This window comes from Equus caballus, chromosome 7, assembly GCF_041296265.1.
Source record: "Equus caballus isolate H_3958 breed thoroughbred chromosome 7, TB-T2T, whole genome shotgun sequence".
In the NCBI taxonomy this organism is placed as follows: domain Eukaryota; kingdom Metazoa; phylum Chordata; class Mammalia; order Perissodactyla; family Equidae; genus Equus; species Equus caballus.
The window spans coordinates 4,161,626-4,186,853 of record NC_091690.1 but is presented as its reverse complement, the minus strand read 5'-3'; the positions used below and the strand labels follow the sequence as shown (position 1 = coordinate 4,186,853).

The following is a 25,228-nucleotide window of genomic DNA, read 5'->3' as shown; positions in this document are numbered from 1 at the left end:
TTCAGGGTTTCATTGTGCTACAGTTACATGGGGTGTCAGCCTGGGGGACAGGACGCCGCCCTGCCACTCAGAGGGCCTTCCCGAAACACACGTCACTAACCTGCAGCCACCACCGAGGGAAAAACTGTCACTCACCGCCTTTTACCGTGGCGCGTGTTACTCGAGTGGAACTTAATTTCAGTCCCCACATCCATGATTAATTATTTGGTCCAGGTGTCTAAGTAATATCAGACAAACCCTTGGGTCACTTAGAAATCCTTTTAATGGTGCACTTCCTCTTTTTTAAACTTTTTGTCTTGAAAGAATCATAGACTCACAGGAAGCCGCAGAATTGGTCCACAGAGTTCCGTGTGCCCTTCACCCTGGGTCCCCCCGGGATATCTTCCATGACTGGAGGACAATAGCCCCACCAGGAGGTTGACACTGGGGTGGTACTCTTAACTAGCCTCTGGGCCTTGCTCGGTTTCACCAGTCCTTACACACATTCGTGAGCACGTGTGTGCGCGTGTGCACGTGCGTATAGTTCTCTGCAGCGTTATCCCGTGTATCCATTTCGTGTTACCACAGGAAGATGCAGGGCTGTTCCAGCCCCACGGAGGGGCTCCCTCACGTGACCCCGTTGTGCACTTAGGATGTTTCGCTGCTCAGTTTCTGACGAGTCATCGTGTGATCCTGGACTTTGCGTTGCCGGGTCTCCTGGGGCTCCAGCCTTTCCTGAAGTTTTGCTGGATCCCGTCGAGACTCAGAGGAGGGCCCTTCTCTCTTTCTGACAGACGGACGGCCTATGCCTACAACCCCGAGCCTCAGATGTACGCCCCCAGCAGTGCCGCCTCTTACTTCGAGGCCCCGGGCGGCGCCCAGGTGACTGTGGCAGGCTCCTCCCCGACAGCGGTCCCCTCCCACAGCATGGTGGGCATCGCCATGGATGTCGGGGGGAGCCCCATCGTCTCCAGCGCGGGAGCCTATCTCATCCACGGGGGCATGGACAGCACAAGACACTCTCTGGCCCACACTTCCCGCTCATCGCCAGCTACGGTATGTACGAGGCGCCCGGGGGCGGCAGGTTAACCCTGAGTAGACTCAGCAGCAGGAGGGCTGGTGAGTAGCAGGCAGCCTGGAGCACTGGAGTGGGAGCCCTGCCAGCCTCAGATGGGCCGTGTGACCCCTGGCAAGCCTCCCTCTCTTTGACCCTCAGTTCCTCTGTTGGTAAAGAGAGCGAGTAAATTGGCCATCAGGGGCTGTTGTGAACATTGCATATGAGTAAAGCATCTCAGTGCGGGGAGCTGCTGCTGGTGGTGTCACGGTTCCCGTCATCAGTATTATCAGCCTCTTAGAGCCAGGAAGACATGGCTGTCATCCACACGAAGACTGGGCTGAACTAACAAGAGGGGACTTCCCTTAAGAGGGACACCACGTTGTTCCTGCCGTGCTCCTGTCCAAAGCAATGACGTACCTGCTCTCAATACTCTGTTTTCCATGGTACCTTTTCTTTTTTAAATTAACACAGAGTAAAATCGACTGCTTTTTGGTGTATAGGCCCACGAGTCTTGACACACGTACAGATTCCTGTAACTATTGCAGAATGGTTGCGTCACCCCAAAACTCCCTCCTGGTATCTCTTTGTGGTAGCCACCTTCCCTCACCTATGACCCTGGCAACCACTGATCCACTCTCCGTCACTGTAGTTGGGTCTTTGCAGGAATGTCCTATCAATGGAGTCACGCAGTGGTTACCTTTGAGACCAGCGGCCTCATTCAATATGGCGCCTCTGAGATCCACTCAAGCTGTTGCGTGAATCAGTGCTTCCTTCTTGTTACTGACCACCGTCCCGTTAGACTACAGCCTGTGTGTCCTTTCACCAGTTGAGGGCCATTTGGGTGGATCCCAGTTTGGGGCGATTACGAATAAAGCAGTATAAGGACTCACGTGCAGGTTTTTGTATGGACACGTGTCTTTCTTTCTTCTGGGTAAATACTGCCGAGCGGATTGCTGGCTCACACGGTAAGTGGATTTTCACTTTCTCAGAAATCACCAGTTTCCCTGAGTGGTCGTACCATTTTGTGTTACCCCCAGCGATGTATGAGTTCCTCCCGTTCCGCCTCGTTGTCAGCACTTGGTGTTGTCAGCATCTTTCATGTTAGCCATTCGAGCAGGTGTGGAGTGGTATCTCATCATGCTGGTAATTTGTGTTTTCTTGATGATGGTAAGCAGCTTTTCCTGTGCTCGTGTGCCTTTCGTAGATGCTCTTTGGTGGCGTGTTGGTTCAAGTCGTGTGTTTCTTAACTGGGTTGTTTGTTTTCTTATTGGTGAGTTTTGAGACTTTATAGATTCTGGATACAAGTCCCCTGTCAGGTATGTGATTCGCACTTATTTTTCTCCCAATCTTAAGAGTATCTTTTCATTCTTTTAAGAGTGTCTTTCGCAGAGAAAATTATTTTTTCTGATCATTTTGATCAAATCCAATTTGTGAATTTTTCTTTATTGAAAAGATCGTACTTTTGATGTCATTTCTGAGAACTCTGTGCCAATTCCCAGGTCGTGAAGATTTTCTCCTGTGCGTCCTTTGAAAAGTTTTCTAGCTTTACATTTTATGTTTAGGTCTGCTTCATTTTGCGTTAACTTTTGTATGAGATGTAAGGCTTAGGTCGAGGTTTATTTTTATGCTTGTGAAACACCCAGTTGTTCCAGCATCATTTGTTCAAAAGACTCTCCTTTCTCTGTCAGTTTGCTTTTGCACTTTTGTAAAAGATCACTTGGCCCTTTGTGTGGGGGTCTATTCCAGGACTTTCTGTTTTGTCCCCTTGATCAATACCACACTGTCTTAATTACTACAGCTTTATGGTGAATCTTAAAATCGGGTAGAGTGGTTCCTCTCACTTTACTCTTCTCCAGTAGTGTGTTGCCATTTATATAAATTTACAATTCTCTATATAAACTTTAGGTCAGTTTATCTATATCTACAAAAAAATTCCTACTCAGATTTTGATGAAACAGCATTAAACCTGTAGATCAATTTGGGGAGAATTGATATCTTTACTCCATGAGTCTTCCAATCCGTGAACATGGTATGTTTTCTCCATTTATTTAGATCTTTTTTGATCTCTTTCACCAGCACTTTGTAACTTTTAACATGCCGATTCTGTGCTTCTTTTGTTAGATTTATACCTAAGTATTTCAAGCTCTTGGAAATGGTGCTGACTGATTTTTACTCTCAGTTTCCAGCTGTTCATTGCTAGTATGTGAAAATACAGTTGATTTTTGGCTGTTGACCTTGCCTCCTGCAACCTTGTGGGACTCACTTTTTAATTCTAAGAGTTTTTTGCCGTCTGCCAATAGGAACAATTTCATTTCTTCCTTTCCATTCTGGGTGACCTTTATTTCCTTTTCTTGACTGTTCGTGCTGGCTCGGACCTCCAGGATGATGCCAAATAGAAGTGGGAATGGACATCCTTGCCTTGTTCCCAGTCCTTCCCCACGAAGTGTGACGTTTGCTGTAGGTTTTTCACAAATGCCCTTTTTCAGGTGGGAGAAGTTCCCCTCCATTCCTAGTTTCCTGAGAGTCTTTATCATAAGTGGCTGTTGAATTTTGTCAAATGCTTTCTCTTTGTTGATAGGATTGTGTTTTTCCTCCTTTGGACAGTTAATGTGATGGATTACTTTGCTTGATGGTAAATTAGAAAATAACTTCCTGCTTTTGTGTGGGCCTAATCTGAAGTAGAAGGTGATGTTCTGGCCTCATCCCTGTCCTTTTGGTCCCGATGTGTTTTGGGATCACCCTGACATCAGAGAAGCCGCCCCGAGTCTTGCTGTCCCCTCTCTTTCTATATCCAGAGTGCTCCCCAGGACCCGGCCCTGAGGACGGGAGAAGTCACTTGCTTTCTAGGGGCCGGGCCGTGTGGGGCAGAGCCTGCTGCTCCGTCCAGGGGCGCCAGTTTGTACCTCAGCCGCCTCCCTCAGTCCCTTCACTGCCATAGCACGCCAGGGCCTGGCAGCCGTGAGGAACCAGACCTGCTTCTTCCTCGGAGGACTGGCTGCTGGGACCTAAGTCTAGAGCCGTTAATGATCAGGAAGCATTCCTCACAGACTGTATTAACTTTCACGCATATGCAGGCTCAATTTTAGCAAACTACATCATTTTATAATATAGTCATGTGCCGCATAACGACGTTTTGGTCAACGATGGACCGTGGATACAACAGTGGTCCCATAAGATGAGTACCATACGGCCTAGGTGTGGAGTAGGCTATGCCAGCTATGTTTGCATAGAGAACACTCTATAATGTTCACACAACGGTGAAATCCCCTAATGACACCTTTCTCAGAACGTGTCCCCGTCATTAAGCGACACATGACTGTGGTAGAATATTCCAGGCTCGCAGGTCACAGGTTTACTGAGAAATGGCAGTGTTCTCTGTGGTCCGCACCACCTTGTTGCCAGCCAACGCAGCTCAGACCCCGGCTACTGTGGTTTGTTCCAGTTGCTTTAGAAGAACTGAGTTTTTAAATCGATTGGAAATCCATGAATGGGCTGTGTGTTGAGCAAACACATGAAAGCCGCCGGGGGGCGCTCGTTGCTCGTCGCAGACGGGAATCCGAGCCCCGCCTGCTCTGTTGTTTATTGGCTCGTTTTCCGGGTGGGAACATCCCTGAGGGAGCGGCAGAGATCGAGGGACGTTCCAGGAGAAAAGAAGCGGAACAGCCCTGAGATGCAACGGAAATAAAACCTGGCTCCTGTGGCCAGCACTGGCCGCCCGTTAGTTTCCTTACATCGGTTTTGTTTCGTAGGACTTTAATCCTGAAAACAGCACAAAGAGCAGAGCGAATCGCCACCTGCCCCCAATGAGTGATTTCATGCTTTCGGTGACAAATTTCCCGAAGTCTTGCTTTCTGGTTAAAATTTCATGATACATCTTCAAAGTGAGTTGTCCAAATGGAGAGATTTTGATAAAAACCTTTCTGTTGTGCTTTTCTTTTTCACGGCGTGGCGCAGAGAGGCTAAACAGAGAGGTTTGCCCTTGTCACTCCAGCCCAGGTTTTGGCCTTTGGGTTGTGTCCAGGGGAGGTGGGGGGCTCCCGGGGCTGCACGAGGAGGAGAGCCCCCCACCCCAACAGCCGCCCTCGGAGGCCCTCCGTCCCCTGAGGCTCAGGGGCTGCGAGAGGCTGTGCCAGCAAACCCACACACAGTGGGGCTGATGGGGACAAATGGCCTGTCCAAGTTTTGTAATAAAAATACAGCAATCCAGTCCCTGAGGGGACGTGTCGTTGCGACGTCTCATCAGGGACTCCAGGTCTGGCCCGATGAAGGAGAAGTTGATCCTCCGGTCACGTTCCACATGTGAGGAGCATCTCTTTGAATTCTTCGTTTCCCGGGAACCAGAGTCGCGGCTGCCAGGCGGAGGGGCATCTGAGTCTTCAGGTCATGCAGGGACGGGATGGCGTCTGCCCTGGGGACTCGGCTTAGGCTGCCGGACACCCGTCTGGGAGCACGTGCTACACAGAAACCGGAAGGGCGAGCACATCACCTTGGGGAGCGTGGCAAACAGACTCGGATCTTTCTCTGGTTGTGCTTGGCTACAGAAAGAAGTTCTGTAAGCTTTGTGGAGCCTGATGTGATCTTCAAATACGCCTGAGAAAACACCATCGATAGTTTCCTCCTCCAAGGGAAGAAAATCCTCGTGTGTTGCATTTTAGAAGCTGGAGTCTCAGCAGACCAGCCCCTTGATCTGGTCCTTTGGGGTTCTTCAAAAATCCTGCAATCGGGGGCAGCCCGGTGGTGCAGAGGTTAAGTGCGCACGTTCTGCTTCGGCGGCCCAGGGTTCAGCGGTTCGGATCCCGGATGCGGACATGGCACCGCTTGGCAAGCCATGCTGTGGCAGGCGTCCCACATAGAAAGTAGAGGAAGATGGGCACGGATGTTACCTCAGGGCCAGTCTTCCTCAGCAAAAAGAGAAGGATTGGTGATGGATGTTAGCTCAGGGCTAATCTTCCTCAAAAAAAAAAAAAAAAATCCTGCGATCTCATTCCTGATATTGACAGTCACGATATTGGGGGCCCTGGACTGATGGTGAGCTTCTACAGTATACACCCCTGAGATGTGCCCCTTCAAGTCACAGGAATTTCTTTCCTGGTGTTACAGAAACCCACCTATCAAAACCCGGGTGAGCATCTTGCCCTTGGCCACCAGTACACATGCGTACAGAAAAGCCGAATCTTGAATTTTCTATCCAGCTCGACGACCAGATGGACACGTGGCGGCTCTCAGTGGATGTGTCTGTAAGTGTCCTGTTTCTGCCAGTGATGAGTCAAGGCCAGAGGACTGTGGACCGCCCAGGCTCCCTGTGTATGGCCTCGCTTCCCACACCTCCATTCTCACGGCGACACTTCCTGGTGGCCCACGGGGCTGGTGCGCCATCTACGCAGTGTCACAGCTCACGACGGATGTCACCCACAAAACGTGTCTTTGTAGCCTGTGTTTTCAGGGAAGACACAGAATATCTTGACTGTGCTGCGACCTCACGTCAGCCGTGCGTTTGCTAGAAGCTTCCTTACCGTCTGCACGTCACAGCTTGTGTCCAACTTTCAGAGCAAAAATTTCACCAGCAAACACACATCGTTTGATAAAGGAATCTTGCCAATGGCACATCTGTTTTTTCTCTGACCAAAATATTTATCGTCATTTTTTCTTTAACTTAACAGACTTCCTTTTTTTAGCAAAGTTTTAGGTTTCCGGAAAAATTGAGCAGAGCAGAGTTCTCATAACCCCCTCTCCTCCCTACAGAACAGTTTCTTTTATCATTAACATCTCACACAAGTTGGTGCATATCTTACAGTCAGCGAGCCGACACTGACACATTTTTATTATTAACTGACGCCCACAGTGGTACATCTGGTGGGTTTCGACAGACCTTTGATGACAGCGCCATTTTTGAAGCTGGTTTTGTAAGTTTCCTGGCAAAGCTGGGAGCAATGCCTGTGTTTGCTCAGGAGCGCCACTTTGAAAGATCCATCTCAAGTTTTAGTCCCTGTTCTGCCTTTAGTGACAAAATTAAAGAATGTCATCTTGGAAAGCGCTCTTTTGCGCTCATTCTGAAAAGTCTCAATTAACTGACCAAAGATGTCATCATTCCTGTGTAGAGGAACACAGACCCACTTAAAAACGTCATCCTCTTTCGCTATTCACCCGCGCCTCGTTTTCCTGATATTTTTTATGGCTGTGCATGGAAAATGTGCACAGCGTGGGACCCTGGACTGGATCCTGGTCCATAAAAAGGACGTTAGTGGGGCGATCAGTCAGCTTCTAATAAGGTCTTGTGATCGGTTAACAGTGTTGACTGGGGCTTCATTTCCAGGTCTTGCTCCCTATACTGAGGTCCTGGAAGATGGTGACGCTTGGGGAGGCCAGCTGAAGGCGATGTGGAAATTCTTTGGCCATTTTTGCAACTTTTTTGTAAGTCTGACATTCTTTCCAAATGAATCGTTAAAAATGTTTTTAAATGAATGAATTAAGGAGCCTATAGAACTATGCTCTTTAAAGTTCTACAATCTACAAGAAGAACTGTTAAAAAGGATCACCGACAAATAGATCGCCTCTGTGAAGGAGAAAGGACAAGAAAAGAGGAAGATTTGCTTTTTAAAAAAATATTTTTTTCTTCTATTTGAATTTTTTAACCACATGCATGCATTACCTTATGATTTTTTATCGAGGTAAAATTCACAGAACAAAATTAACCATTTTAATGTGTGTAATTCAATGTATTTCATACATTCACAGCACTGTGCAACGGTCACGTGATTTTAAAAATCAGCTTGGTGATAAGTATAACACATCCGTGCAGTGTAATTCTGTGCGTGGTTTATGGTTACTTTCTAGAATTATGGAGCGGGTGGTGCCTGCAGCCTCCAGCCGGCTGCCCGTTTCTGTCAACGAAGTTTGACCGGCCCGCATCCTCGCCCCTTCGTTCCTGTGTCCTCTGTGGCTGCTTTCTAACTACAAGACCAGTGGCGACGGAGACCTCCTGTGGTCCCAAATATTTACCCTCGGGCGTTTTACACAAAAAGTTTGCCAGCTCCTGATCGATAAGCACTGGGTCAGAAAGATGGAGTCATGAACGCAAGCAGCAGAACTGAATCTATGATACGACCCCAATGAGGAAACATAATTAAAGCCAGTGTGAATGGGATGAAATGCGACTGAAAGATACATCGGGCAGGCCGAGTCAAGGTCCTCCCCCAGCGGGAGTCGGTGGAGGCAGGGCTGCGATGCGGAGGGACCAGCAAGGTGCCCGGGGCTCCAAATTTAAGGAGGTGCTCACCTCCAGGTGCCGACCCTGCCCAGGCACGACCTTGAAAATGAGTGCCTCCTTACATTTGGTGCCCTTGGCGCTCCTTGGCCCCAGCTCCGTACAGCAAGCCTGTATAATATTACTCACATAATTTGAAAATGTTTAATTAGCAAAATAAAAATGGACAGATTCAAAATGCCCCATTTCCCCAAGCCAGCCTCCCTCCTGAGCCCGCGAGCCCCGTGGGCTCCCCTCTCCCCACCTGGCCCCTTAACTGCGGGCTGGGCCTCTCTTCCAGCATCCTAATTCTATGATTTATATCCATGCCTTCAAAATGCCAGTCATGCCGATTTCCTTCTCTTAAAATACTCTGCATTTCCTTTTAAAGATCCAAAAGGGTTGCTCCTAAAACATTTACAACCTTAATTTCCTCCTATAGTCACGTGACTAAGTTCTGTCTTAGGATGGAGGGTTAACCACAGCAGGTTTCCGTTCTTGTCCCCAGTTCCCCCTGGGGTTTTCCAGGGAACATCCCCTCCCCTCCACACTTCTAGCCCCAAGAAGCATGTCACATATCAGATTATGGCAGACCCAGCCTGGAGATGCAGATGTCACTTAAGACACTGGTCACTGCTGGCCCATCGCAGGGGCCACCCCTGTCTGGCGGGTCCTGTTAATGAGGTTATGTTATAAATGGAATGGCCATTTGGGCACACGCTAATGAACTCAGAGGAGAAGTAACTTCCACCCTCCCTTAGGGGGCAAGATTACAGTCCTGAAGTCAGGTAAATTCTTGCTAGGATTATATGAAAGAAAAAGAATTTTTTAAATTCCTTTTACATTTTTTAAATAACTGGCTAATTTTAATATACTTGGGAGCTATTAAAACTTATCTGCTATTTGCTGTTACTGTTAGGTTCTTGAGACACGGTATCTTCGATCTCAAGTCTTCACTGGAGTCCTTAACGCATAATAATATGTGTCTCTTCCCTCGGCATCTGTTAATAATTCCTGTAGCAGAAATAAATGATATTAAATGGCTAATAAAAAGGAGTACGTGCTGCATTGCACTGAATCAAAAGTAAAGCTCCTGATAAGTCAAGAAAGAGATGCACAAACGTATACATAATACCAAGATGTGATGGAAACTTCCAGAAGATAGAAAAACGGAATGGATTTTGGGAAAGCGCCCTGGGGTGGGGATGGGGCACCTCTGTGTCCATCCTTGGCTCTTCCTTACTGTTTGACGCAGGGCCTGCGCATGTAGCACTTCGATAAAATTTTTAAAATAACAAAAACTTAAACTCCAGTCCGAAGTCAGATTAGTTTGCATTTTAAGCTCATTTAAAGATTAAACAGCAAGCTCTCCAGGCCCCGAGAGGACTGATTACGGCGTTTGTGCCTGTATGGTGAGAATGGCGCGGGCAGGTCTGGAAGGAGGGCTGGGACTCCAAGCCCCGCACCCCGCCCACCCCCCCACCCGCCGCGACCTCAAGTTCAAGTGCAAGATGCTCCTTTCCCAGGAGTCTGGACGCGCCCTCTGCCGGACGCCGCGCGCACCGCGCCTTCGGTCCTGACCGCGCGTCCAGCTCTCCGCGCGGCCTCTGCGGGGCTGGTGGCTTTTCCTCCATCGCGTTTTAAAGCTTCCCCCACATTTCGATATTAAAACACAATGAACACCTTGGGAGGTTCCACCTTGCACTAAATTCATTTTCTCTATCAGTGGGCTCGCTCAGACCCTATTTAATGGCTATGGGGTTTTGAGTATCGTCTAGGGCAGTGAATCTGCATTTGTGTTCTTTCCCCCAATACTCATAACGCCACCACTTTTAGCCTAAGTCAGTTTTCAGTGTGCCCGGCACACCTCTGGGGGTCCCCAGGACTCTTTCAGGGGCTCCACGGGGTCAAAGCTGTGTTCATCCTAATCCTAAATCATTAGTTGCACTTTCCCCCTGGGCAATGGGGTCCTGATGGTTAGAGCGGCGGGCGCTGGCCGGGCAGAGCTCGGACGCTCCCAGACGTCCCCGTGTCCCCCACCTGCATGCTCGCGGGAAGAAAGGAAGGAGAAATAGCGGACACCAGTTCCACTCAAGATTGTCCTCGATGAAGCAGCAAAAAATATTAATTTTGTTAACTCAGTCCTTCAGCGCACGTCTTTTTAATATTCCGTGTGACAAAAGGCTCTTCTGTTGCCTCTCACAGTACGACGGCCGTCTCGAGGAAAAGCTGTGCAAATCGGCCGTGAGCACAGCTAGCCACGCTTTTCACAAAACACCATTCTTTCTTGAAAGAATAACAGACAAATTGTGATTCTTCAGACTCGGATATGCAGCAGCTATTTTCTCAGAAATGAATGTGTGAGCCTGAAGTGTTCAGGAAAACAACGACAGATTTTGTTTCCAACACATTTGCAATGAGAAAAAAATAGAATTTTGGAAGGCTGGTGTCTTTCCAATGAGGCTGGTAGCGACAGGAACAAACGTGATTTTTCATAGCTGTATAATGAAGCGTATCAACATTTGGAAGCGCTGCGAACTCAGTAAGTCAGTATTTTCCAGGTGACCAGCACTTGGTATTTCAAACCTTGCACGTGGGTAAAGATCCATTCGAACTGCGAGAGAGACCAATGGATTTTTCAATTAATTATATTTTTTATTGAGGTAAAATTCACATAACATAAAAGTTACCATTTTAACCACTCAAAAGTGTAGAATTCAATGGTATTTAGAACATTCACAATGTTGTGCAACCATTGCCCTATCTAGGTCCAGAACATTCCATCACCCCAAAAGGAAACCCTGTTCCACTTAGCAGTCACCCCCATTCCCTCCTCCTCCAGCCTCTGGTAACTAGTCTGCTCTCTGTCTGTGGATCTGCCTGTTCTGGACATTTCGCGTCAATGGGGTCACACGCCGTGTGTCCTTCTGTGTCTGCTTCTCTCCCTGAGCATCGTGTGTGCAGGTCCGTCCACGTGCAGCCATGTCAGGGCCTCGCTCCTTTTCATGGATGAATAATATTCCACTGTATGGATGGACAGCATTTTATTCATCCATTTATCTGTGATTGACATGGGAATTCTTCAGTCTTTTTGCCATTATGATTCATGCTGCTGTGAACATTTGTGTACAGGTTTTCGTGTGAACACTTGTTTTCGATGATCTCTGGTATTTACTCAGGAGTGGAGTTAGTGTCACATGGTTTAATTGGGTTTACGTTTAACTTTTTGAGGAACTGCCAACCTGTTTCCAATGGTGGCTGCTCCATTTGACTTTCCCCAACAATGTCAGAGGGTTCCAGTTTCTCCACATCCTTGCCAACATTTATTTTTTTTCTTTTTTTATAGCCGTCCTAATGGGTGTGAAGTGGTGTCTCATTGTGGTTCTGGTTTGTATTTCCTTTATGACTAATGATGTTGAGTGTCTTTTCATGTGCTTCTTGGAGACAAGGCTATTCAAATCCTTTGCCCGTTTTTTAATTGGGTCATTTGTCATTTTGTTGTTGAGTTGCGAGAGCTCTTTATATATTCTGGATACAAGACCCTCATCAGATATATGATTTGCAAATGTGTTCGCCCATTCTGTGCATTGTCTTTTCACTCTCTGGATAGTGTCCTTTGATGCACAAAGTTTTTAATTTTGATGAGGTCCAATTTATCTTTTAAAAAATTTTATCTTTTATTTTGTTGTTTGTGCTTTTGGTGTCATAGCTAAGAATCCATGGCCAAATCTGAGGTCACGAAAATATCCTTGTTTTCCATGATTACCTCATTTTTTCGTCTAAGAGTTTTATAGTTTTGGCTCTTACATTTAGTTCTTTGATCCGTTTTGAGTTGACTTTTGTATATGGTGTGAGGCAGGGGTCCAGCTTCATTCCTTTGCATGTGGCTATCCAGTTGTCCCACATCACTGGCTGAAAAGTTTATTCTTTCTCCATTGAATGGCGTTGACACCCTTGTCAGAAATCAGTTGGCCGTGGATGTCTGGGATTGTTTCTGGACTCTCAGTTCTGCTCCGTTGGTCTGCATACATCTCTATGTGCATCCTTCTCCCGCCCGGTACTGGGCTGTTACAGTCACTGTAACTTTGTAGTGAGTTTTGAAATCGGGGAGTGTGAGTCTTGCAACTTCGTTCTTCTTTTTCAAGATCGTTTGGGCTATTGGGGGTCCCTTGCAATGCCGCATGAGTTTTAGAATCAACTTGTCCAGTTCTGAAAAAGCCCTTGGAAGCTTAATAGAGAACTTTGATGGGGATGGCACTGGGTCTGTCGATCGGTTTGGAGAGTGTTGCCGCCTGAGCCATATTAAGTTCTCCCATCCATGAACGTGGGATGTCTTTCCATTTGTTTGGTCTTTCATTTCTTTCCACGGTGTTTTATGGTTTTCAGTGTACGAGTATTCCACCTCCTAGGAATTTTCTTCTCTTTGATGCTATTGTCGATGGGATTGTTTGCTTAATTTCATTTTCACACTGTTCATTGTTTCAAAATATAACTGATTTTTATATGTTGATCTCGTATCCCGCAACTTCGGTGAATTCGTCTATGAGCGCTAATAGATTTTTTGGGGGATCCTTTGGGATCATGTTCTTTGCAAATACAGATGGTTTTCCGTCTTCCTTTCCACTGTGCATGCCTTTTATTTCTTACCATTGCCTAATTGCCCCAGCTGGAACGTCCAGTTCAATGTTGAATGGAAATGGCGAGAGTGGGCAAACACGAGGGTGGTGGAAAGAGGTGCGGGGAATCTGTACGCTCCACTCCTGACCTCAGCTCCAGGAACCCAGTGCAGCTGCACTTTCTGAAATATGCGTTCGACCTGCTTTTCGCAGAAGCGTCACTGAAGTCTTTGCCTTCCTGGGTGTTTGAGGAGAGAGAGCCTATGCTCTAGGTTCACTCCCTTCCGTCGCGGTCCTCTGCCTGTCGCGATGTGCTGCAGCAGAGCCTAAATGTCCGTTTTCCGTGTACAAGTTGAGGTCCAATGCAACATGTACAAATATGGTGGCGGCCACGCCAAGTTTCTCCCTTTGCATAGACCTGCTGCGTCCCTCAGCTCCTCGCCTCCATGTGGTCCTTAGAGCCCAACTCAGAAGCCCGTTCCCCCAGGAAGGCCTCTGTGTGGGCTCCACGTGACTGTCCCCTCTGAATCCATTCTCGTCTCCCTATAACCCTCTTTGCGCGGCTCACGCTTCATAAACACTCAGGAGTTTATCTCTGTGACGTGTCCAGTGGCCCCAGGGTCCTAAACCTCCTGATGGCAAGGCCAGGGCCTCTGGCCTCCTTGGTATTTTCCCGAAGCCTCCAGCTGGGAGACCCTGGGCTTTGCGACAGGACAGGCTGGCCAGAGAGTCAGTGCCACTGACTGTCCATGGAGTCTGTCGGTCATCTGACTCTCCCGAGCGACAAATGACGGGTCTGGGGAGTAGCGGGCGAGGACGGTTCTGGCTTTGTTTCCCCTCGACCTCATGCAGCGACTGAGTGTGGGCGCTGCCCATGTGCACACGCAGATGTTTGTTCCAATTCAGTGGCCAGCATCTCCAGAGTAACTTCACGCTGCTGCTTGTGTCTGACGGGCTCCTGGGCTCTGCATGGCACGAAGTAACACTCCTGGCCTCAGCTCTAGCTCACGACTTAACCCCCACCCCTGCCTGTGTCCAGTCTGGTTTCGATTTTGTAGGCGCTCAAATCATTATTTGGATATTAATAAAAACAAATCTCAGCTGATGCTAACCATCTGATTTCCTTTTTTTTTTTTTCCATTTTGTTTTGTTCTGTCTCTGCACACATTTTCTTTAGCTTGAAATGGCGATTGAAAATCTCCAAAAAACGGAAGGGATCACTTCACACAAAAGCGGTTTACTCAACAGCCATGTAAGTGTGTGTCACCCCGGTGGTCTGCCCTCTGCGCCCACAACCTGCCTAGACAGCTTAGAAACAAAGACGGGGAAATGGCACCTCGAAAGTGCTAAAAGTGGGGGAAAAAATAAAGCCAATCTAGAGTTCTCCATCCAGCAAAAATAGCCTTCCACCACGAAGGGGAAATGAACCTGTGTCTTCGGGGGTTACGAGGATTATATTATTTAATATCCATCACATCCTTGCAACAGTGCCCGGCAGATAGCAAGCATGATAAATAAAATTCATACGAAAATAAGCAACAATAAAAAAGTGACACAGGCTTGGGGAGGCCACAAAGATTCTTATGTAATTTTCCTGTGATTGGCTCTCTGAAAAAAAAAAAAATGATAGTTTGCAAAAAGTGCCCAGCCACTAATTCTTGCTGATTTTATTTGCATAAGATCTTTCTCCTTCACTTGCCTCCTGGGGAGAACGGACCCTAGGTCCCTCGCCAGGAGATGGCAAATGTCCTGTCTGCCCGCAGCTTCGTGGGGCAGGACAGACGGCAGGAGGGGACCAGCTAAGAGCATCTCTTTCTGGGGACACTTGAGAAGGAAAACTCTCGTCTCCTGCTGGCCCCTTACCCCTTCATTTCTCCAGACGCTCTCAATTTGGCCTAAGGCATAACTGGAAATTTGGCTCTTCCAAAGGAGGACAGGTCACTGGAGTCAGAAGATGCTTCTGGCACTTTCTCTCAAGCACTTAAGCTGGGTTTTGCCATCCTCTTGAGAATTAACACAGGAAAGAAATCGAAGTCCCCTTGGGTCGCACACAACCCTCATTGGGAGCCCGTCTAGGCTCTCAAACCGGCCGACAGACGTTCAAAGTGAGGTGTTGCTCACAAAGCAGCCATTCTGTAGCAGCAGCCCAGCTAGGGAAGGGCCCAGAAAGTTCTGGATTTAAGGGCTGGGCAGAGGCGTGGGCGGCTGCTCTGGGCGCATGATGAGGGCCCTGTGCCTGTCCCCTCAGAGGGCCGGGCACTAGCAGGGACAGCAGCCTCACACCCATTGTCCCAAAGGAAAAACCAAGGGTGTCAGGCCCCGGCTGTGTGCCTGCCCCTCCAGTCTAGGTGGGTCGTGGCCACCCTGTCGTCCACCATCGATGGATGATGTCACTCCCTGGGCACATCTAGGGAGGGGAAATCTTCAGTGCGTGGGGGGTAAAGACCCCTTAACGGTCTTAAATTCAGAGCACACCGTCTAGAAAAGTCTGCAGGACGGCGTCATTCTCTGTCAGCAGGGATGTGGCCTTCAGCTCTCAAGCAGACACACGTGGCGGTGACACAGCCTGTGGTCCGGGCGCTAGGTCAGCCCCGGGGGCACAAAGCCCGGGCAGGCGGCCTGTGGCCGGAAACTGGAAATGTCTGTGGGAAACGCATGAGCTGCTTGTCTCTGGCTGAGCGATGCTGCTGGCTTTCTAACACTTTCCTTGGGGTGGCTCTCGCCTTGGCTGCTTCCCGACCCGTTTACACCCCCGAGTTGCCTTTCACAGCACGAAAACCCTCCCTGTGTTCGTTTTCTCCCTGGTGACTTGTCACGGTGTCGCTTCCTCCCACCAGAAGTGGGATGGAGGGCTGAGAGACTGAGAAGGAAAGAGAAGGAAACTAAGATCTTTCTAAAGAGTCCACCCCACACGCTGGAGGAAATCCCCCTGGAGCTTGTCCTGGCGGACGAAGGGGACAGTTCGTGTGTGTGACCTGGGAGATGGGCAGTGTGTCCTGAGACACCCGTCGTGGGCTCAGCTGGCTGAGCTGGCTGGCTGGCCACACTGACTCCAGATGCTTGTCACCGGGCTGCCCGCGGCTGAGATCTCTCTAGTGTGGGGCGACACCAGCCACAGGCTCGGCTCCTTCACCAGCCCAACCTCCGGGCGGAGGAGCCTGGCTGGGGGGCTGCACCCCATGGGCCATTCTGGTGACCTCCCTGCTTAGAAAGCCCCGATCTCGGTGTCCCGCCAGCGCCAGGTCAGTGCGGACACAGGGAGCCAAGGAACAAGACGCACTCCCTCCAGCGAGCCGGGAGTGTGAGGGCAGAAGCAGCCCATGTCAGGGTCACCCCAGAGCCCCCTAGGCTGGCCTCGAGGGGCCCCAGGGGTCTGTGAGTGGGAGGAAACTTGCAGCCTGGCATCGAAGCCCCCGCAGGAGGAGGTGGCCTCGAGCGATCTCTGAATTGAGGGCAGGTGTGTGATTTGGTGGCATGAAAACCGGGGACAGCCGCTTCAGAGGACGGAGGTGAAGATGCTTGTGCTGGGCCTGAGAACACCCCACCATCGAGGTCCCCAACCACAAGCAGGAGGTGCCTGGGTGCCCCCCCAGAGCTGTCACTCTGCTGTCCCCAGATCCTGCCTCAGAAGCCCCGCTTCTGGACCCTCGCTGACTCAGGGACCCCACAGCGGGTTACAAGGTCACTGTCACAAGGAGGCAGCTGCTGACGACTAAATCAACTTACTCTTCCCAAAGCCTGGGAGGACGGCCTCTGTCTAGAGGGCCCGTATTCGGATTATAGGACTTTTACATCAAGAAACACAAATGATCAAAGATCTTTTCGCCTTTGGTTGGTGGCCGACTGCAGGCGGATGTAATGCCAAAGCTGGAACCCGCGGACTGGGGTGGCACTCGGCGAGAACCGGCCACTTCATGGGACGGGTCCCTTGTTCAGAAAGGCCTCGAGCGGTGGTCCTGGTTGGACCGCTGTTTCTTTCAGGATTCCTGACCCACCTCACCGCCTCGCTGACCCCCGACCCCTGGCTCCTGGCGGGACAGGCTGTTTCTTCATGGGCTTCATCTGGGCCTGTCCCCTCATCTCCACAGTCCACCAGCCACCTGCCTGCTCGGGTAGCAGCTCCCCGCAGCGTGTTCAGGCTGAGCCCTGACCCCTCCCAACAACCCCACGCCCCTCGCCGTCTCCCCGGCTCATCCGGGCAGCGCCATCCTTCTGCGTGCTCCTCCTCGCTCCCCCTCCTCCTCCCACGCCCCGCCTCCTGATCCTCCTTGACCTCACCTTCAGAACAATCCAGAATCACACCACTTCTCCCAGCTCCACCACCACTGCCACAGCCCCCACACCACCGTCTCTCCCTCCAAGTGCCCCCATCGCACTCCAAGTAGAAGCCAGTGTCATCGAAACAGCCCCCCAGGCCCTGCACGACCTGCCCTGTCCCCTCCCTGCCCTCCCTCCTCCCTCTGCTCCAGCCACACAGGCCTCCTTGATGTTCTTCCCACACACCAGACACAGTCCTGCCACAGGGCCTTTGCACAGGCTGTGCCCTCTGCCTGAAACACTTCCGCATCTCCTCCCCCCTGCTCCTTCACGTCTTTATTCATTCATCACTCTCGGTGGCCTTTCCTGACACCTCACTGCCCCCCCAATTTAAAATTGCAGTTCCCCCTCCAGCCCCCTCCTCGCTGGAGCTCCCAATCCCTTTTCTGGCTTTTCCTCCTAGCCCTTAACACCATCTCTCCGGTGTGCCAGTTCCTTCTTTGTCCTAGGTCTGTCCCCTCAGGAGGATGGAACTTCCGGCGGGTAGCGGGCTTTTGTCAGTTTCATCACGGTGTGGCCCCAGCACCTGGACCCGGTGTCCTCTCTGAGTATCCGATGGATGGATGAAAGGGGTGCTCAGGGCTCAGCTCCGTCAACACCAGTGAAACCCCAGAGCTCAGAGGAGCTGCCGGGCAGCTATGGCCCCATGAGACTATCTACCTTGCCACCCACCATCAGGAGCCAAAGGCACACACATTTGCCCCAAACAGTGGAAACCAATATCCTAAAGGACAGAGGGGGTGGCCGTGAGTCTGGCCTTCCAGACCCCCTCTCCCCCTCTGGTAGTTAGGAGGACTGTGTCCCGGGGGCCTGTGCCACCAGAGAGCCCGGAACCACCGGGGTGTTGGGTTTGGGGGTTTTTCCCTAAAAAGGAAGAATTTGATCCTCTTCATCAAGAAAAGGACAGTCCTGACAGATCAGAAACGTGGATCAGTGGGTAGTTTTTCCCAAAAAGAGTTGTCTGTCTTCATGTTTGCTGTTGACATAGAAATAGTGCCAGTGTCAGCAGACACGTGTCGCTGGGGGTGTAGCGGATAGCACTGGGCGCCCCCGGCGGCCCCGGTTCGTTTCCAGTCAAGGAGCCACCCTGCTGTGTCGGGTGTCGCACTGCGTGATGCTGGCACGCTGGCAGCTGTGCCACTGGGATTTCAGATGCCAGCAGGGTCGCCCGTGGTGGACGGGTTTCAGCGGAGCTTCCAGACTCAGACAGACCAGAAAGAAGGACCTGGCACCCACTTCCGAAAAAATCGGCCGTGAAAACTGTCTGCATAGCAGGAGAGCATGTCTGATAGAGCACGAGAAGACGAGAGGATGGCGCAGAACGAGCGGGCGGGATCCGCCCTGCTGTCCCCGGGGTCGTCAGGGGTCGGAATCCACCCGACGGCACTAACACATCAGCAAACGCCACCTAGTGCAGTCTCCCAGCCCCCAAAGGTGGTCTTGTCCCACCTTGTCGCCTTGCGTGGAGGTCCCTGGGGCTGAGCTTGCAGGGCCCCGGGGGCGCTGTGAGGGGGGGACAGACGGCACCTCGTGTTCGGTTCCGTTTCGCTAACATTTGATGTCAGACGCCCTGCCTGCCCTTGAGTGGCGCAAGCCCACTGGTGACGTTTAGACCTTGGTCCTCATCCGGCTCCGGTCACTTTCACTTCCGGGTGACCCAGTGCCAACGAGAGAGGAAGTGTCCCCGGTGGTGCCTCTGGAGGCAGCAGGTGGTGTCAGTTCCCTCTGGTTCCTTGAAGTCAGGAGGACGTTGATGTCAATGTCAACATAACTACCCAAACAAAGGAGTCGTTTTTAATTTAAACAACACGGGCGGTGGGGGCGCTAAGCCGTCATCCTTCCCGAACCTCTCTATAAATAAGCCAGTCGCATCCCAGTGGTGGGCGAGGGGTCCCCTCCATCTCTCAGGACCAGGTCCAGTGCCCCCTCAGCCCTCCGCCCACAGAGTCTGAGGACCCTCGTCATCACGTGTCTCCTGCCCTTGAGACATCCGGCTCCTCCTGTCCCGGCTTCTTCCGCCCCCGGAGGGCTCCCTAAGGCAGCGCCCTGGGCCCCCAGCCTCAACGGGCAGAGAGGAAGTGCTCCAGCTTCTGTGCTCGGAGCTCTCTGCTCCCCGAATGCTGGGGTCCCCTCTGCTCTTCGGGACCCCTTCTCTCATCAGTGTCTCTTGAGGCATCTTTAAGGTCCTGGGGGTGCAGACATGGACAGACCCGGTTCCGCCTCTGTCCTCCTGGACCACTCATTCCAGTGGGGCGACAGCAGTAAATAACAAAATGCACACAGTCACTGATACGAAAGTGCCGTGAAAAACCTCGGGGTGCAAGGGGCCCACAGATACAGCCCTTCCTCACCTGGATCCTGACCCACCAAGATGAAAGGGGGGCAGACAGAGAACCCGTTATCCTGTTGTGGCTGGGACGTACCTCGTGGCCACAGGGCAGTGGCTTCCTGACCCCAAGGGGATGTCAGCGCAGAGCAGAGCCACACGTGCCCCCAGTGAGAAAGGGCCGTGCCGGCTGTGCTCCCCACGTTCTCCTTCCAGACTGTTCCAGCCTTTGGGTGGTCAGAGTGGCAGTGGCTGGGGGTGAGGAGGAGGATGCATCCCGGGGGGGTCAGAGGGCGGCGTCAAAATGATGAAGCTGTTTACTGACATCAAGATGGATGATTCGGCTCATAGCATCAGAGAGAGAGAGGTGAAGGGCAAGGGCCTTGGGCCCTGGGCCTTGATTCTGGGCCTGACACCACCCTCCTCCCCCTCAGCTCCTACCCGTGGGCAGCGCCACGTGCAGTAAACCCCTCTGTGTGCATCCCACCCCCAGAGACCCCGTCCTCCACCCCTGGGTGCCTCATTGACACGTCTGGTCCTAATCTCTGCCCTGAACGCCAGCCCAGCGCTTAACGTCCTCCTCTCCACGGCAGAAACCATCACCCCAGTCCCTGATGCCCAGTGCCCACCTTTCTCTTAAAGGACCCTCTGCTCTCTCTGTCGGTCCCCCGGGTGCTGCTTCACCTGGATCTTTGACCTGGTCACCCACCTTCCTCCTGCTCATCCAGCGCCCCCCCCACCCCTCACCCAGGCCCCAAGGATGAAATGAAGCAGGGTCAGGGGTTCGCCTTCAAATGGGCCAGGGTGGCCAGGAGACTCGTGGATGGGGCTTAGATGGAATAAATGGGCCCCAGCGGGGGACTGTCGAAGCTGGAGGTGGTGGGGTTGTTGGACTCCGCTCTGTACCTCTGCACACGTTGGAACCTTTTCAGACTCAAACGATTTTTAGAAAGGAGATGCAGGCTGACGCCCCAGCTTGCACGCTACATCTGGTGGGGCCGCAGGGTTGCGTGAAGTGGGTGTGTGCGCCAGGCCAGGTAGGGGAACAGATTTTCCAGAGGAGACGTGCCCTCTAGTCTGGAAGGATGCGAGGGCTTGGGGACGAACATCCAGGACTGCAGAGCGAGTCAGCCAGCTGGGAAGGGCCTGGGCAGCCCCTCAGAGCTCTGGCCATCCTGTCCCAGCCGTCGTCCTGGCCCCTGCCTTTCTCCACAGCCTGCTCGCGGTTGAGGCCTTTTGTATGAGGGCAGCAGGCTCTGAGGCCCTCTCCTTGGGGTTCCAGGCGGCCTCCTTCTGCACTTGCCCGGCGTGGGCACCTGGCTCTCCATGTGCACGGCCCACATGGTCACTCTGACTCGATGCTGACCTCGGGGGCAGCGACTTCGGCTCAGATTCTCCCAGCCTGCCTTGCGGCCTGAGCACAAAAGCAGGCACGTCAGCTTTTGAGTGTCTTATTCAGATTCGAGTAGATGCTCGCCCGTCTCTGTCACTTACCAGTGCGTCACTCAGGGCACAGCACTGAGGGTCCATCAAATTCACTCGAATCTTCCTCTTTTTCTTGGCATCAGAATTTATCTCCATCCCCGTAGGTTTCAGAGCCATTTGGTGCTTAAACGGTGCGTGGGGTGTGTGGGTGTTGAAATGATTGTGTAGACAGGACCCTAAGAGGTCTCGATCCCATGCAGGTTTTTATCAATTAAGTCAAGGAACCCGAAAACCAGGCTGAATAAATCAACGAGTGAAAAGAAGCTAGGAATTAATGTGCCCGGAATCTCTTGCACCCACATCCACGATGGTGGAGACGAATTTCCTCGTCATACAGTGGAGGGAAGGCATGTGACTCTCTTAAAGAGTCCCTGTTAGCATCGTGGCAGTTTTGGGGGGATTTCCACAAACGCAGTGTGTCTCTCTCTACCCAGCTGCAGTGGCTCTTGGACAATTACGAAACAGCCGAGGGCGTGAGTCTCCCCAGAAGCTCCCTCTACAACCATTACCTCCGGCACTGCCAGGAGCACAAGCTGGACCCCGTGAACGCTGCCTCCTTCGGGAAGCTCATCCGCTCCGTGTTTATGGGCCTGCGGACGCGGCGGCTGGGCACCAGGTGGGTACAGGGGAGCGTCCCACGGCCCCCTCTTCCTTTAGACGAAAAGCGAGCTTCTGGAGAACGGGGGGCTTCCTCCTCGTGCCCACGTGTCCTGACTCACACGTCTGGGCGAATATGGGTTGTTCTGGGTTGACGGCAGCCTCAGCCTGGCCGGGGCCGAGGTCTTGGCTGTGGTCTCATCTTCTCCCGCTGATGGGACACAGGGGTTCGCTTTCGCTCTCTCTCTTCGCTTGAAATTTTCCCGAATAACAGGTTTTTTAGAAAGCTGCCTCTGGATTGTCTTGTCGAGTTGGATTTACAGGTTCTTGATTTCCTGCCATGCCTAGACTCATCCACACGGCCCGCCCTTGGCCTACGGCAGCCTGGGCCTGTCACGCGCGTAACTGATCACAGGCAAGGTGCAAATGCCACTCTCACTGGAGAAAACACCCCGCTTTGTTGAAAGCGGGTGGCCCTGAGTGCCCAGGAGGCCGTTTCTCGTCGTGGCTGTGATCGGAGGCAGGCCAGGCTCCGTGAAGTCGCGCACACACAGGCTGTCAGGGTTCACTCGCGCATCTCAGAAGCGGGCATCCTGGCCGACTTCAAATGACAGGAGCGCCACGAGAGTGTGCGCATCTCTTGTCCTCCGCCACCTCTGGATCCTTAACAGAGAGCGTCCTTATGGAACGTGGATGGAGAGAGGAGGAAGGGAAGGGAGGAGGAAGGAGAGGGAGCCCCCGGCCTCTGGGGACCCGGCCACCTGCCTTTGGGGCCGCCACCTTCGGACTGTCCTGGATGCTGGCCTCAGGACGCAGGCTGGTCTCTCCCGCTTTCCCTCCTTCTACCACCAGCCCAGCTCCTACCACGTCTCGAAAGGGCCCGGGCTCCTCGCTCGTCCGTACTGCCAGCTCAGAGAATCGGCGGCGCCCAAGCTGGGATGTCCGGACAGCGGCATGTCTGTCCGTCCGGCTTCTCTCCCGAGGAGCCGCCTCTGATCTGCTTTCTGAACTAAATTGTTTAAAGTCCTTAGATCATCAGTAACGTTTCGCAAACTCTGCCATTTCTAAATCACGTTATCGGAGGATTGAAGGGGGGAGGGGGGCGAGATCATCCTCACCATCATCATCCTTGGGCCCTCCTGGGTTAAGCAAAGCTGCACCGGTTTTCTCCCTGCGGGACTTCTCAGGGCCTTTACGTACTAAATGCAAAATGGGAATCTCCCAGAGGGGAGAGTGTGTGCAGAACTTCCTAAAGCTCTCTGATCCTGGGACAGCCCGTGGATATCTCCCCACAGTGCAGGGGACACTGAAGCCGAACGCTCCAAGGGCCAAGGCAGAGCTGCTGTCCTGGCGTTCAGGACGGCCGCAGACAGCTGACCCCGGGGTGTTTGGTTTCCAGGGGCAACTCCAAGTACCATTACTACGGGATCCGTCTCAAGCCAGACTCTCCCCTGAACCGGCTGCAGGAGGACACCCAGTACATGGCCATGCGCCAGCAGCCCATGCACCAGAAGCCCAGGTGGGTGACCCGGCCCGAGGCAGCCTGGGGACCAAGGGGGCGCGGGTGGTTTCACTACGGAGGACATGATGCTCCGTGACATGAGCCAGACACAGAAGGACACATGCCGTGTGGTCCACTCACAGGAGGTCCCCAGAGGAGCCACAGCCACAGAGACAGGAAGTGGATGGGGGCCAGGGGCTGGGGGAGGGGTGGGAGTCAGTGTTTCATGGGGACAGAGCTTCAGTTTGGGGAGATGGAAAGTTCTGGAAATGGATGGAGGGGATGGTGGCACAACCACGTGAATGAGCTTCATGCCGCTGAGCTGTGCTCTTAAAGTGGTTACGATGGTCAATTTTGTGTTATGTGTATCTGACCAGTTTTTGAAAACTTACACACACACATACGCACACACACCCCCCAAACTGAATCCCGCTCAGCCCTCCCTCTGCCCCTTGGGGCCCTTCTGGGCAGTGCTGCTGGGGCCTCATGGAGGCACACGTGTCGCCTGCCCAGGTACCGGCCAGCCCAGAAGACGGACAGCCTTGGCGAGAGCGGCTCGCACGGCAGCCTGCACAGCACGCCCGAGCAGGCCATGGCCGCCCAGAGCCAGCACCACCAGCAGTACATAGGTGAGCCCCTGCTCAGGGCCCGCTGTCTGAGGTCAGGGTCCGCTCGGCTCTTCTGGGGGGTCGCGGGTGTCGGCACCAGCAGCATCCCAAGGCTGCCTTAAACCATTTTCTTGTAGGACACCTTGTCGGTTACATAGAAAGTTCTGGATCAGCCTCCTTTGTGGCAGCTCTGAGATTTTAGAATAAACAGCATATGCCCCTAAGATTAATGTGTGAAGCGACCCTCAGAAAAATCGGTCAATAAAATGAAACGCCCATCAGAAGGAAGACTAGATGTCGTATTTTCAAACCTGTCGGCTCAGGGGCGGCAGTGGGATTGGCTGGCCCCCCGGGTTCTTGTCTGGAGCATTCTGGATGCTCGGCTCTCGCTCAGCTGCCTCCCTGCCCTCCTGGTCCCCTGGAGCCGCGTGGGAGAGAGAGTCCCTGCCCGGCTAGCACCTGCCCCTCGGGACAGCCCAGGGATGCTCGCTGGGGTCCTGGTCGCTAGGCTCACTCACGTACACTGAAGACGCTGGGCGGCCTTCGTGGATTTTGAGTGCATTCTTTGAGAATACAGCCCTCCCGTGTTGGGTCCCCTGGGAGGTCCCCACGGACGGCCCCTCCCGAGATGTGCTGCCCCGGCCGCCCCCACCCGGGCTGGGGTGATGGGAGCACTCGCCGTGTGCAGGGCGCTGGCCTCAGTGCTTCCTTTGTATCCACGTCTCACATCGCAGGGAGGTGACAATGAGGAAACCGAAGCTTACACATGTTGTGTGGCCGAGGGGGAGCCAGGACTCAGCCCCTTCGCTGTCGGGTGACTGCACCCGCGCGCCCGGCAGCGTCCCCCAGCCCCCCTGCTGCGTGCAGCCCCCCCGTGGCTCTAACTCCGCCCTCGTCCTTCCCCAGATGTCTCCCACGTCTTCCCCGAGTTTCCGGCGCCCGACCTGGGCAGCGTCCTGCTGCACGAGAGCGTCACACTGCACGACATCAAGGCCCTGCAGCTGGCCTACCGGCGCCACTGCGAGGTGACCGCCCCTCCCTGCACAGCAGCCCGGGAGACCCCGAGCCTGGACCTGGGCTTCCCTGGGTGTCTCAGGGCCCCCAGTGCCCGGACACAGAGCCGAGTGCGCCTCCCCAGGCGGGCGCTCAGACTCACCCGTCCACGCCCAGGACACCAAGCCTCAGACGTCCCCGGGTGTCCCAGGAGACACGGAACCGACAGGCGTGGCCCCCTCCTTCTCTAGCCCGGGAGCCAACACAATCTCCGCCCTCTGAACCCTGAACCTTGGCCCCTCCATCCCCACCTTGTGGTCCCTCTGGGTTTAAAAGGCCCCACGCGCGTGTCGAACGGCCGTCTTTCCCTAGGCCACTTTAGATGTCGTCATGAACCTGCAGTTCCACTACATCGAGAAGCTCTGGCTGTCCTTCTGGAATTCTAAAGGCTCGTCCGGCGACGGCCCCGCCTCCCTCCCAGCCAGGTGACTGCCCGCCGTCCCCCC

General features: G+C 52.8%; 1 protein-coding gene across 4 annotated transcripts in view; it reads left to right on the top strand.

Annotated features, from left to right (window-relative positions):
• Positions 1-25,228, top strand: part of RFX2 (regulatory factor X2) — a 92,045-nt gene that overhangs the window by 56,476 nt on the left and 10,341 nt on the right. For 2 of the 4 annotated variants that reach the window (XM_023644554.2, XM_023644555.2), the window contains exons 5-11: positions 774-1,035; positions 14,073-14,147; positions 21,458-21,639; positions 23,020-23,139; positions 23,635-23,750; positions 24,636-24,754; positions 25,095-25,207. In XM_023644554.2, coding sequence (XP_023500322.2) covers positions 774-1,035; positions 14,073-14,147; positions 21,458-21,639; positions 23,020-23,139; positions 23,635-23,750; positions 24,636-24,754; positions 25,095-25,207 — 987 coding nt within the window. The remainder of the gene's footprint in view (positions 1-773; positions 1,036-14,072; positions 14,148-21,457; positions 21,640-23,019; positions 23,140-23,634; positions 23,751-24,635; positions 24,755-25,094; positions 25,208-25,228) is intronic. The other 2 variants (XM_023644556.2, XM_070272562.1) reach the window with 1 other exon arrangement.